General features: G+C 35.1%; 1 protein-coding gene across 1 annotated transcript; it reads right to left on the minus strand.

Annotated features, from left to right (window-relative positions):
- Positions 1-1,676: 1,676 nt before the first annotated feature.
- Positions 1,677-9,268, minus strand: dldh (dihydrolipoamide dehydrogenase). Its single transcript, XM_006633397.3, has 14 exons — positions 9,158-9,268; positions 8,312-8,387; positions 8,028-8,107; positions 7,869-7,937; positions 7,518-7,587; positions 7,313-7,413; positions 6,617-6,760; positions 5,818-5,919; positions 5,234-5,424; positions 4,787-4,957; positions 4,242-4,431; positions 2,535-2,672; positions 1,928-2,017; positions 1,677-1,837 (listed from the first exon to the last, which is right to left on the minus strand). Exons 1-14 carry the CDS (start codon positions 9,194-9,196, stop codon positions 1,772-1,774), a joined length of 1,527 nt encoding a protein of 508 aa, XP_006633460.1. The 5' UTR covers positions 9,197-9,268; the 3' UTR covers positions 1,677-1,771.
- Positions 9,269-14,867: the final 5,599 nt, after the last annotated feature.

Raw genomic sequence — 14,867 nt, forward strand, 5'->3', positions numbered from 1 at the left:
ACCCATTTCTCATAAAGGAAAATGTTAAAATGGTTAAAATTATGATCAGGTTTACAGCAAAATAATGAACCAAATTAAAAAAACAGAACCCACAAGTTGTCACTATAAAGATGTACCGAAGTTTGAAACTACATGGTAATACTGGTTTTCTGTGTAAACCTACATTCCATATTTAAAAATATTTTAATATGTGGTAAGTTTCTGCTTTTTGAACATTAGGTTTGTTTAAAACAATGCAGTTATAAAACTGAAATTTTAAGAACTCAAAAGGATGCATGTTCTTTGTAAGAAATGTCACAATATGACACTTTTGATAATATACTATCAAAGTAGTACTTCACTGGATGTACTGTACTTGTTGAAATGAGTCATGAAATCATTACTTTCCTAGACTAACGTGCTCTGAAACATCTAACTGAAAAAAGTTTTCATGTCTAACATAAATGTAAAATATAATATCTATAACATTCAATCACCTGTCATTATGTAAATCTCTATTTCTATAGTTAAATTAAACTATATGCAATATAGTTTATATATACATAAAATAATTATTTTTGCTGTATGACTTAAAATGGTCATACAGACCATGCTTTGGTATCTTCAGATCTCTGACAGATTAAGAGTTTTTGCGTATTACAATTTTAATGCATTTTCTGGATTTTTTACTTATTTTTTGCTGTTAATGTAAAATGTAGGAGCTTTCAGGTCTATTCCTAGATAGCAGAATGAGAGTAGATAATATCCAGCTATGCATTCTGATTTTTACTTAATAGCATTCTTTTGTTGACCTGCAAGCAAAATCTTTAGTATGTTATGCACATTTTTCTAAAGTTCAGTTTTATATTGTGGCTATTACCCAAACCAATTAATAGGCTTTTTTAAATTCAACTTCAATGAACAGGTTTGTTTATTTGGTACACCAAAACAGTTATTCTTATATGTATTGTCCTGTTTCCCCTTAAATAAGCAGAGGTTTGCATTTTGAACTTCATTACAATAAAAGTCCTGTACCATACAAACACCAAGTTTACATGTATTGACAGTTTTATCTTTTAAAACAGTAAAATTAACAAAATGTACAGAATGCTTAAAATGGTACGATTTTAATTGAGTGAAACTGCAAACAATTTAAGTGAGCCTACTGAGGTGAATCAGAGGATTGTTAAAAAGAATTAGTATTTGACAGCAGATTAACTTCAAATAATTTTATAAATTTTCAGTGATTCTTGTTGAGGAGGGGCTAAAGTATTTCAAACACTCGCATACTGTAATTTACCGTATTAAAGGTCTACCCTTTTACATTTCTAAAATACATTTCAGCACATTGCAGACAAGATGTGCGTTATATCTGGAATGTGCAGTATATCAAAAATGGGATATATTTAAATGTGTAGGAGTGGTTTTTTTTCCAGGACATTGTACAACAGAATGGGTTATAAAATATGCAAGGGCACATTTTAAGTCACCTTAAATAGTATTACTCAGTAGTGTGCATAATGCTCAGACTAAGTGCACATGGTATGCACTAAAAGCTGAAAATTACGGTACACGGTCAGAACTGATAAACACCGTTACTAATATTCTAAAACGGTTCCAGGTTCATAGCCCAATCCCCCTTTATTAAGAGTATGCTGTAAATGACAGATTCATTGTGGTACAGATTACACCTTAACTCTCCAAAATCCTTTTAATCCAGAGGACCAGTACACATGAAGTGCCAGTGAACAGTTCAGAATGCATTTGCATTTTGTGCAAATGATGCTTCAACTTAGAAGTTAATGGCTTTTCCAAAAGAGGCTGCCAAATTGGCTTCTCTGAAGGCTTCTGAGACAGTCTGAAATAGGGAAATAAACAGAATAAGTAAAAAAATATATATTTATATTGACCAATGTTAATACCAGGAAAACATTTCTTCCAGACTTACTGGATGAGCATGGCACACTCTGGCCACATCTTCACAAGATGCTCCATATTCCATTGCTAGAGTAGCTTCGTTGATCATTTCTCCTGCACCCTAAACAAAATAAATGAAAAAATGCTTTGTCATTAAGTGTAATTAATAATTACAATATTTTCCTTAATTGGTTATAAAGTTAACTATTCGTAAACAAGGTCACTGTAATCTAGTTTTTTATATCAGTCCTTATTACATTTCTTAATAAATTTACATTTAACAATCAGTCAGTACATTAGATTGGACACGCCATATATATATATAAACAATGCATGTATAGCTTAACTTCACTTAGCACTCTAAAATAAAATATAATGACATTTACTCAAAACAGCAAAGAGTTTGACATTTCTGATGAAGGCTAGGTCAGGTGTCTGATTTACATACATGCATGTTCAGAACATGTTTTGGGTGGTTTTCATGCCTGAACATAATCTCTAGTTTTAGAAGAGCATAATCATCTATGCCTTAATTTTACAAATCTACCCCACACATTCCAATAGAAAGGTGCAGTTCAGTATATGAATTACTAGAGTATAATCTAGTAACCTGTAGTAGTAATCTGCGTTTAACTTACCGATCCCAGAATGTGTGCTCCCAACATCCTGTCAGTATCTTTGTGACTCAAGATCTTTACCAAACCATCTGTATCGGCATTCGTTTTTGCCCGGCTATTTGCAGCAAATGGAAACTTTCCCACTTTATATGGGACACCCTATAAGACAGAGGTTCCAATTACTACAGAGAACCAGGTCTAGCATTAAACTCCCCCTTAGAGCCCCCTTTAAACTGCTATGATGTTACCACTGGATTGCAGCAATAAACCTTTTGTTAATGGCATTCAGCCTGAAAAGAGATTTATGATACCGCTCCTGAAATATATGGATAAGCTGCCATCGTGTGGTTGAACTTAGTTACTACAAGGAAATGTACTTCCCCAAATTTAGTACAACTAGTAGAAAACCTGCCCCACTTCAATAAGAAAACTCCATAACTACTAAATGTAAAATTCTTATACTTGCATTCATCTTTTTATGCTGTACACAAAAGACATTAAAGACACCTTTTTGTATTTTATATTGCCCAGGCTTTGCTTTCATTTTTGCAGTAAAAACAAAGTAATTTATAATGGTATAAATTACTGAGCACCAAAAGAAACACTTATATTCTTGCACATATAATTTTAGACAAAATATGTGTAATCTGATTGGCATCTGATTTTGGCATCATTTTGATTGATCATTACTGTCATTTACTTGCATTTCCTAAATCACCTCATTGGTGAGAAAGTTTATTGTGGAGAGGTGTTATGACCTAACCTGTTGAGTGTGAAGGCTGGTGAAAATGAAAACCAAAAAGGAAACAATGTGTTCTGTTTATCAAGAGAATCTTTTGTGACACTGGTAGGTGGGAGGCTGTACTAAGTGCATTGTCACTTGTCATGTGAACATCTAATCCAGACATACAGTATCTGAACCTCACTTGCTGTCCTTCCTGCAGGCTCACATGTCAACTTCCCTGTTGAACAATTCACATCCTCATGCTATTCATGCAACAGTTCCTGTTTGCAAGACTTGAGCCCCACTGAACATTTGTGGGACGCCTTCAGGAATTTAGGGCTCAGAGACTAGTCAACAGACCTATACTTTCCAGGCTTAAGCAGAGAAATAGGACAGAACCCCACAAAACAACAATGGCAACCTGATGCAAAGCATACATCACAGATGTACTGTATATCTCAAAGTTATTCCAACTGTGGCAATAAAGCACAAATAGCCCACGACTTTCACAGCAAACCACCTGCATATAACATGTTATTCAACATACTGAACAGACGTAAGAAATGTAAATTCATTAAAACGTCAATGCATCTGCTGCAAGAAAGACTGATTTTCCTGAGAGCTTTGTGAATTTTCTGCAATCACAAATGCTATTTTTTAACACTGTGTAAAATAAAGTCCTACTGTAGGTACTGATCTCAATGTTCGAATGCAGGCTATGGAAAGTACATTGGATCCGCTCCATCCACCACGGCGGTGGTAAAAATCCAAATGAGCCACCGGCAACAGGCTACTGCTCCCAACTAACTCACTCAGTTTAAAATCATCAATGGTCCCTCAGGTATTGAATTTCAAGACATAACTCACATAGTGATACATCAAACTGAAAATGAAGACTGAGCTTTCAAACAATATTAGTGAAAAAGTTGTAAAAAGTTTCCCTTAATTGGACTCGTCTACTCAAGCGGGGGGGGGGGGGGGAACATTCACCCACATAAACCAACCTCCTCTTTGAGCTGCTCCTCAGATTTTCCTACCCAGCCAACCTCTGGGTGAGTGTAAATGACAGATGGCACACAGTTGTAGTCAATGTGAACAGCTCCCCCAGCCATTCCCTCCACACAGATGATGCCTTCATCCTCAGCTTTATGAGCAAGCATGGGTCCAGCTACTACATCTCCAATGGCATATATGCTATGAAGAAAAATATCATCAGAAAATGAACGGCATGAATGACAATCATGTATAGAACATATATGAAGCAAGCCTTGTGATAATTTAATTTGTTAAGAGTTAACCATTTTGTCCGACAAAATGCGACTTTACATCTATTTCCACAACGTTAAATGTATCGACTCTGCATAATGAAAATTAGGCTGAAATATTAACAAATGCACCAAAGAATGTTCAGTCTAAGACAATTTAGATGTTTTACCTCACATTCCCCAGACAGTTTTAAACAATCATACTATTATACCCATTTCTGCAAAAGTACAGAAGAGACCAAGGGTCAGAGACAGGACTGGAAGAAAGGGATAGATGTATATACCTTGGAACTTTTGTTTGGAATCTGTTGTTGATTGGGATTCTGCCCCGGTTGTCCAGCTCAATTCCCACATTCTCCAAGCCGAGATTCTGTGTATAAGGACGGCGACCAATACAGACCAGCAAAACGTCACAAGTGAGGACTTCATTCTTTCCACCTGCAGCTGCTTCAACTCTAATCAATGTAGTAAGGAAGAAAACAGGAAATAAACACTTAACTTTACAAAGCAAAATCATTTGAACATCTGCCTAAATGTTTATGCATCTGTATTCTTACATGCCAAAGGTATTTTTCCATGTTGGACTTACTACACCATAATTCTTTTCCCCCCCACTTTGTTGTTTATATTTAAGTTATACTTATCCTCTCAGTATGCACAGTGATTATTTTATAAATCAATGCATAATCCTAAATCCAAGGTAATTTATTAAATTGAAGTAACCCACTTACGACACATCAATCTGTCCATCCGCTCTCCTTGCGGCTGAAGTGACCTTTGTCCCCAGTTTAAATTTAAGGCCTTGTTTCTGAAGAATGCGTTGAAAGTTCTTAGAGATTTCCATGTCGATGCCTATTCCACCAACATGGCCCAAGAACTCAACAGCTGTCACCTGTGAGCCCAGCCGCTGCCACACTGAACCCTGCAGGGAACACACACACTTAGATTCTGCATTGCAAGGAGCTGTACCATAATCTACTGTGTCAAATATTATCTGAAGCAGTATAGAAAGACATGAGAAAGTAAAATTCACAATAGTTTTCACAAACTTACAATGACTGAAAGGAGGTGGAAATCAGTGAATGAGATGCTATGTCAGTGATAACATTAGAAAATGAATTTTAAAATTAAAGAACATTGGAAGTAGAGATGATCCAATATTAATCTACGATAAAAAATGACAGTTTTCACTATTCCAACAATCTTTTTTTAATACTTTTAGGTTCTAATTATTAAGTTTCAGGTAGGATGACAACATTACTCATTTTAAATATTCATATGCAGTGACCTATAAAAACAAAATCAACAAGCTCACCAGTTCTACACCAATAACTCCAGCACCAATCACAATTAGCGTTTCAGGCACTTTCTTCAAAGACAGGGCACCAGTTGAAGAGACAATAGTTTCTTCATCAATCTGCAGCAAGATGACAAAACAATACATTAAGAAGGACGTTTCTATAAATTACCTGGAAAAAAGTGTCTGACAAATCAACATTCCTAAGACTTTAACACCATACTAAAGATACATGAAGAAAATACAAGCATGGGAACAACCTGTCAATAAAGAAGAGCAGCCCTGTGTAACAGTTGTGCCCCATAAATCCCTTCTTCTCAACATATAGATCACAATTATATTGACAAATTTTCATATCAAGCCACTTTCAGGAAGATTTCAGGAAGGAAAGCTCTTTACACAGTGCATTCACATAGGTTGCTAGACTTTAACTCTCAGGTGGCTTCCATTACAACAGTGTTACCATGTTCACTGTTACCATGATCACAATGATCTCAAAAGAAACACTTTTTATGGGTTGTATCCCATTAGTCTAAGGACAAGATTTTTCAAATAGATCTTTAAATACATTCTTAAAATTAAATTAAGAAAATAATAAGACGTGCATATTAAAATTAATAACCCATCTTCTAAAATTCATAATAACAATAATAGAGGATTTTTTACATATCCATAATCATTAAATTATGTTGAGAAAACAGAAGTAATAAAAAGTCTAGGAACCAGGAACCATAAAGTTTATTTCATGTATAGCCAAAACTGTTTCATTTCAAGACTGGAAACAGTGACACAAACTTAAACTGAGAAAACATAATACCTCAATTCCAGGGAAAGGTGTGACCTCGGAGCCAGTTGCTATCAAGATGTTCTTGGTGTTGATAACTTGTTCACTGCCATCACTGACTGTAGCAGTAACCTGGTTCTTGCCTGTGATCTTGCCAAATCCATTCACATGTGAGACCTTTATTAAAAGTGTAAAGTTTATTTAATGTCACACCAAATGCAACTGCAGAAGTACAGTACATTAGGACTGTAGTAGTAACATTTAATGACAACACAAGAGATGAAAACATGCACCATCCCATTTTAACAAAACAGAAAAACTGAGTTTGGACTACAGCATAACACTGCTTTTTTAACTCAATGAAATCTGTATTTTGAATTCACAGGAAAAGGATCTCACTTTCACTCAGTTTATAGAATGAAAGTATCAAGTCACATACTGTGAAATTCTCCCTCAGGCATTATTTTATGTATGTTATTCAAACAGGATGATGAACAGCGACAGTGCAACTTTCAGTCTGGCAAAGGATGCTGGAACTGCAGAACTGAACATATACAATGACATAAGACACTGATTTTTTTAAAGACTCATTTACAAGTTTACAAAGAAATGCTCTTCATGTGCCTAAAGAAAATATTTTTTATTTAAAGTATTAAACTACAGTGCACATTAAAACCTGTGCTAGTAAAGTCATTTTAAAAAACATCTGGCTGTTTCAATACTACTGACCTTATTCTGTTTAAACAGATGAGCAATGCCACCTGTCAAAGATTTGACAGCTCCACTCTTTTGTTCCATCATTTTCTCCAGATTGAGCTGGATTCCTGTTACTGTATAAAGAAAAAAAGACATTTAATCACCAATATTACTCGAGGAAGTAAGGTCTTTAAGGTTAAATGACAAAACAACAGCAATAAATAAATGCTTCACTTACTATCAATGCCTCTGCTTGCAAAATCTTTTCCATGTGCCATGTGGTACAGATAAGAGTTGTTTAGCAAAGCCTGAAAAGAATTTTAGAAAATTCTAAAATTGACAAAACTCAATTTTTCTTGTCTCTCAAGCCAATAAATGTAATTCCAAATCTTACACTATAGAAATGTAAAAGCCTCAAACTGTATCGTTAGTTCAAGTTGTACACAACATTCCATTCTATACAAGCAGCACAACTATAAGATACAGCTTTATTCTGCAGTAGTCAACAGGTTATTTGTATAACTTAATTTGTCAACACATCCTGCAAGTAAGAACAACTAAAACAAACATATCCAACACTGAATTTTACCTTTGAAGGGATACAGCCAACATTTAAACATGTTCCTCCAAGAGTTTCATTCTTCTCCACACATACTGTCTAGAAAATGAAAATGTTCGAAAATAAAGAACTTGCAGATGAAACCATTTTAAAACACATGAAAATTCTTTTAAAATGTTTTATCCCTACCTTAAAACCAAGTTGTGCTGCTTTAATAGCAGCCACATATCCTCCAGGTCCTGATCCAATTACAGTGACATCAGCATCAACTAGACAGGAAAAGACACAAAACCCCTTTTAAACTACTATAATTTTCTTGAAGATCTGTGAAAACAGACGATCATCAAAAAAACAGAAACATTTAAGTAAATGTTTTAGGTGATCACTCTAATGATTTCTTATTCAGTGTTGTAAATCTCTTCTATAGGTGTACCCATAAATACACAGTGTAAAACAACATAACCGAGACTTACTTTGTGCTTTATCAGTATATGTTCTCAGGGACAAAGCTGTGATCCCTTGGAGCCTACTTGGGAGATGGTGGGCACGCTGAAATATGAAGACAAAGTATTAGCTTAAATATACAAGTTTTATATTGCCTACAATGATCGATTTTGCTTTGTAAAGCTCAACACATCCTAATGCTTAACATTGCATTAACATAGTAGTAGGCCAGTATTTATTACTTCAGGTGAGCAGCTGCGTCAGGATGCCTAGGCTGCAAAGGAACAAGTAATAGGTTTATTCCATGCTGAAAAGAGACACAACGTTTCGGCATGCCAGTCTTCTTCGGTTGTCACCCGTTGTGATTCTTTTCTTCTCTTTTCAGCATGGAACCTTTACCTGTTTCTTTACTTACACACTAGCCTATAACCGTAACCTTCTTATGAAGAAAACCTACCTTCGCCCGTTTTCATAATTCATCTGTTCTCATGGAAATAAAACTTATTTCCATTTATGACGCTGATTTATGACTGCAAGAGTGCTATTCCTAGTTTAAAAGACCTAAACTAACCTGTAGTGCTACAATTTGCGTAATTTGCATAATACAAAAACGTATATCAGATTTTCTCACCTGAAAACTAGTATTTAAAAAAGAAATAATATCAATATTGATGATGACTTACTGAAACTCATTCAAATTTAAAAATATGATAATGTACCAACGCCGTAAGTGACGAAATTGTCAGTAATACCTACTACTAGGCCTGTATATTGCAGTTTTAACAAATGAAATATCAAATTATTACAAAGGCTCAAAACTTCAGTAACGATTCAGAATCATAACAACCATTTCTTAGTTAATACAACTCTTTTACCTTTGCTAAAGTGCGATATAACCGATTCCAACTCTGCATTTTCACTGTACGTCCCTTCCCTTCTGGGTAACCTACAGCAAGACTAAAAAGCCAAGGACTCCCTGTTCTGCGCTTGCGCACTGGATTCGTAGAAGGGTGGCTTTTCCTGTCGCCTCCATATGACGTTGAGAAAACCGATTGGTTTCGGCGTTCTAGTTCTACCTAATAACATAGAGATTTTTCTCTGTAGGGAATGAAGGTGCAGCATGAATTCCGCATTTAGAAAGCGCATTGATAGGAGAAAAATTTGGATGATGCCCAATAAATATTGTATAACCAATAAAATTAAGGAGGTTTCATACAAAATAATTAATCGAATTTACCCAGTTAAAACTCTTGTTACCCAACGATTTAAAATTAATATAGATGACAAATGTGTTTTTTGTGACAATAGCCCTGAAACTATTCAGCATTTGTTTTGGTTATGTCCCAGGGTAAAAATGTTCTGGACTAAGTTGCAGAATTATATAAAAAAGAGACGAATATTGATATTTGTTTTTTTATATATATAAAATATATTATGTTAAGTTTCAGCCCCAGTGAAAACAATATAAAAATGTATTTTGTAATAAATTTATTTTATTGGCACGTTATCACATACATAAAATGAAGTGGTCTGGGAGGTACCCTGTGTTTGAGCATTTTAAAATGGAAGTAAAGGGGTATTTGCAGACTATTTCAAAATGCAAAAATATGAAAGCGGTGCGGACATATTTTTTAAAATTTGTTTATACTTTTTTCATAACTTGAATTGATGTAGTAGTATGTACCCCTGACGATAGTTTTGTTTGGAATTGTTATATGTACTCTTGTTTGTATTGTAATGTTTGTTCTTTTGTTAAGCATAAATAATAATAAGAGTCCGGGACCTGGAAGCGCCTGGTCCCGTTAAGGTTAAAAAAAAAGAAGGTGCAGCATTCTAATGCCTTATTTTAACGTGCGAGTACGATTCAGAAATATTTATTTTTTAGACTTCTTTCTTAAAAATGAAAATTAAAGTGAATTAAGATGTTTTAAAAATGATCAGTTAGGACTTCTATGAATATGTCCTAAATTTCTATATAGTTACGATACAGTCAACGTTTTAGTAAAACTGTAAAAAAATATTTTGTGTTAATAAGCATAACTTATAAACTTTTTATCTGGAATAATTATATGAAATATAAAATCTTTCTCGTCGAAAAAAATTAGATGCTACTGATACGGTAGCTTCTTCCAATGGGAACTTTTTCAGTCACGCAAGTTTGTATTCCCTGTCATAATAAATATCGTATTGTTGCCATACATTTTTCCATCAAAATGCAATAAAATCTGAATTGGTTCTATCTTCATAATGCCATCTTTACAGTTTTACTGTGTTGCAGAAGATTGTCTTTTTTAGTTGAACAATGGGATACACTTGATTCGAAGTTCCAGGGCCTTTTGTTTGATTATGATTCTATGTGGAGTTTGTATGTTCTCTTCATATTTGAAGGAGTTCTCCCCAGGTTTTTTTTGAATGGTCCAAAACCATGCCCGGAGAGGTATTTCTAAATTATCCCCATATGCATGTGTGTCCCACCTTGCATCCTGTGTGGATATTACAGTAAACTAACTGGTGGAAAGGTTTCTTTGTGGAATCAAAGACTACTGGACTCTGCTGTCCAGGAATTGCTTTTCTAACTTCAGCTGACAGCCCACGACTGCATGAGATTGAGGAGTTGTGAATCTAGAGTGAGTCTCATCACTATGTTCTGGTTCAGCTCTGAGGTATTCTTGTGTTCTCAATTTACATTAGAGTGCTTCCATGCTGTTTGCCGGAGAGTCACTATGTGAATTATCCTTTGAATCCCACAAGGGAGAAAAGCAGCACAAGGGGGCCCAATGGGTGAGGAAGAGTCTGCATGTTCTGTTTGCTTTTGGGGAATGTAGTCACTCTCTTGTTCATACCAGCTGTAGCATTACACTCATCTGTCAAGAATGTATGAGTGGGAGATTTGTCTGCTAATAAATAAGCAGTAAAATAATTTAGCAACTACAGTGTGGAGCTGGGGCTCATCAGTATAGAGTATCCATCCCCTGACTGTGTTTACTAAAGTAAATCAAAAACTTAATAAAGTTTATTTATATGAATACTTAAAATTAGTCAAAAGAGATTAAATAATTTTCAAAATTATTCTCAATAAATTGTCCTTTATATAATGTATTATTTCAAGATTTCTTAATGGAAACCTTCATGTTATCATTGCATACATTTTCAGATTTATATCTGCAGTATAACATAGCAGGCACTCAGGCAAACTTTATATGGGTTATGAGATTGGTATTCCCCTGTGACCTTTAGGCCAGCTTTGCTCAAATTGCAGGAATGGTCTAATCTAGGCAGTGTCTTAGTATCTGAATAGTATGTTGCATCTTCTATTTCTTGATGATTGAGTAAACTATCCTAGACTATTGTGTATGACTTTAATATTTTTGTATAGTACTCCTGATCTATGCTTTTCAATAATTTACAATTACCTGTTTTGAAAGCTCCTACAGTATGTGTTCATGTTTGAATTTTTGCTTGAAATGTGCTATCCGACCACAGAGCTTTAGAGAGACTGGTGTTGTTATTCTGAAATCATAAAAACAACCACTATTTAATCAAGGCACTTCATAAAACATTTGTGCTTGAGTGAAGTGCCCTGAACAATAACATAGTGTTGCAATGTTGTATTTTTTTTATTTAAGTATCTTATTGCACAGACAGAGGCCAATCAAGTAATTGTTGGCTCATTAAAGTTATTGAGTGCACTTCAATTAATTTAGGTTTGCCTCAGCATGGGGTTTCAATACTTATGCAATAAGACTTTTCAATTATTTTCATATTAATTATCAATTTATTTATTTTCTTCTTTTTGCTTTGAATGTGTGGTGTAGTTGTGTATATAACAAATATTAATCACTACAGTATTTTAGTGTCATAACTGTGAGCTTTAATGAAAGAAAATTTGAAAGCTGTGCGAAGAAAATGTGCAAGGGTCTGGATTCTTTCATAAGGACTGTAATATTTGACAGCAAGGGAAAAAATTGAGTATTGAGCATAGAAATCATTTTAGAGACACTGTAAAATTAAATTGTTATTGTAATTTGGTGGTATTATTTATACTAACAAAGTAATTCTTTGTAACCACCTAAGAACATATTATTTTAAAAATCCTAACAGTTATACAATTGTTTTCTACACAAAATAGCCCTACCTATTAAAACTAACTGAGAATTTGCTGCTTTAAAACTATGGACACATTTGATTTACCCTAGTTACTGATATACAGTAGCTTCTGTAGAATACATGGAAATACAGTATATTGACTTCACATATGAGCAATGAAAGTTAGAGCAATTACATTATAATTAGAAGAATAAAGCATAGTAGAGCATCTTTAAATCTGAAGGTTTTACCCTTTGTGTTCCTGTTGTGACAGCAACATTACCACCTTGTAGGTAGATCTCTGAAGCTAAGCAAGACTGAGCCTGATTAGTACTGGTATGAGAGACCTCTAAGCAGACCATGCTGATACTGTAATGATGTTAGCTAAACAGTAGGTGGCACTCTCTCCTCTGGTACAGAATGTCCAAACCAATGTCCCATTACGGTCACAGTGGGCCCTTCTATAGAAAGAGCTGTCTTTAAAATGAAACACTAAACTGAAATCTTGGTCATTAAAGATCCTTTAGTGTGGTTTGTAACAGGAATAGTGTCAATCTGGTCTTCCTAAAGTTAGATTTTAATTCAATTGGTGAAGTAGCTACTTGTTCCTTCACCTGATCTGCTGTGAAATGGGGCTGCTAGAACAGAATTGCTGCCATGCAGCAATAATGGATATATAATGGTATAATGGTGGATATAATGTGTCCCCTCCTATGTGTGAATTGCTTTATACTGTACAAATGCCAGCAATTATTTTTATTCCATTATTTTTAGTTTACACACATATACTAAAGTAATGTTTTAGAGATAAGGTTATTTTTCTTTAATGCATTAAAATGTCTAGCATGCACACATTGCTGCTTATGAAATTCTGTGATGGCTTTCACTGAAGCCTGAGAGGAATAGTATTCTCACAAAAAGAGAAAACATACAGTACATCCAGTCTAGGATATACTGTAGTATATTGGCAAAAAATACAGATAGTTAAGGTGAGCTTCAGGTATGAACACCTGAAGAAGGCTCCACAGCCAAAACGTTGTGTTTTGTTTCTTCTCTTTTCAGCATGGAATAAATCTATTACTTGTTCCTTTGCAGCCTACGCATGCTGACGCAGGGACCCACCTGAACTACTTCTAGTAATAATTACTTACACTTATATGGCGCTTTTCTGGACTCTCCACTCAAAGCACTTTACAGGTAACCACCACCAATGTGCAGCATCCACCTCGATGATGCAACAGCAGCCATAGTGCACCAGAACACTCACCACACATCAGCTATCAGTGGGGAGGAGAACAGAGAACAACTCATAGATGGGGATTATTAGGAGGCCATGATTGGTGAGGGCCAATGGGAAATTTGGCTAGGACATCAGGGTTACACCCCTACTCTTTTTGAGAAACACCCTGGGATTTTTAATGACCACAGAAAGTCAGGACCTCAGTTTTACATCTCATCCAAAGGACAGCGCCTGTTTACAATATAGTGTCCCAGTCACTATAGTGGGGCATTAGGACCCACATGGACCGCAGGGTGAGCGCCCCCTGCTGGCCCCACTAACCCCCCTTCCAGCAGCAACCTTAGTTTTTCCCCAGAGGTCTCCCATCCAGGTACTGCCCAGGCTCACACCTGTATAGCTTCAGTGGGTTGCCAGCTGTGAGTTGCAGGGTAATATGGCTGCTGGCTGGTTACTTATCTACATTTGTAGTAAGTTAATTTCTTTCTTGGTCTCTACATTCATGCATGTTTGTTTGTTTTTTTTTGTGTAATGATGTGTTTTGTTTTTACTTCAGTTGATTTATGGTACCAGTTCTTTTTTCTTCAGCATGAGAAGTGCTTGTTCTATTGTATTTAATTCTGCAGACTGACCTCATTTGTCCTTCTAATGAACTCCTTGGTTGCATTGGCTTTGTGTTTTGGATTGTTGTCAGGCTGCATGGTGAAGTTCCACACAATAAGTCTGGAAACATTTTCTTTCTATTTAAGGATACAAAATGTTTCTATAAACTTCAGAGTTCATTCGGCTGCTGGCATTATTCTTTACAATATCGATTAAAAGGAGAGAAAGTTCTATTACATTACCATACCCAGATTTAGCATTTGTATACCTATTATCTCAGTCCACTGTGATCTGTGGATTTCGATACCTTAACCCCTCCACTCTGGAGTTTGTTGGTGATTTCACTGACAGTTGTTTTTATATTTTTTCTTGACACTTTTAATATTTACTTGTTTTTGTGGTTTACTTTCCACAGGTAAAGAATACATAGTGACCAAACCGAACCAAGTAATTAAAGAGCAATAAGTTTGACAGTTATGTGCATGGTTATAGTGCATGGTTATAGAAACAATTACTAGAACTGAACTAGAGGATCAATTTATATAGAAATAGTATCCTGGGAGTTAGTGAGCATAGTTTTAGAAAACGTCGGTCTTAATTAAATAACTTATTACAGTTCTTTGAACAGACATTGATGGACACACATACTACAAATCATA

This window comes from Lepisosteus oculatus, chromosome 7 (assembly GCF_040954835.1).
Source record: "Lepisosteus oculatus isolate fLepOcu1 chromosome 7, fLepOcu1.hap2, whole genome shotgun sequence".
Taxonomy (NCBI): domain Eukaryota; kingdom Metazoa; phylum Chordata; class Actinopteri; order Semionotiformes; family Lepisosteidae; genus Lepisosteus; species Lepisosteus oculatus.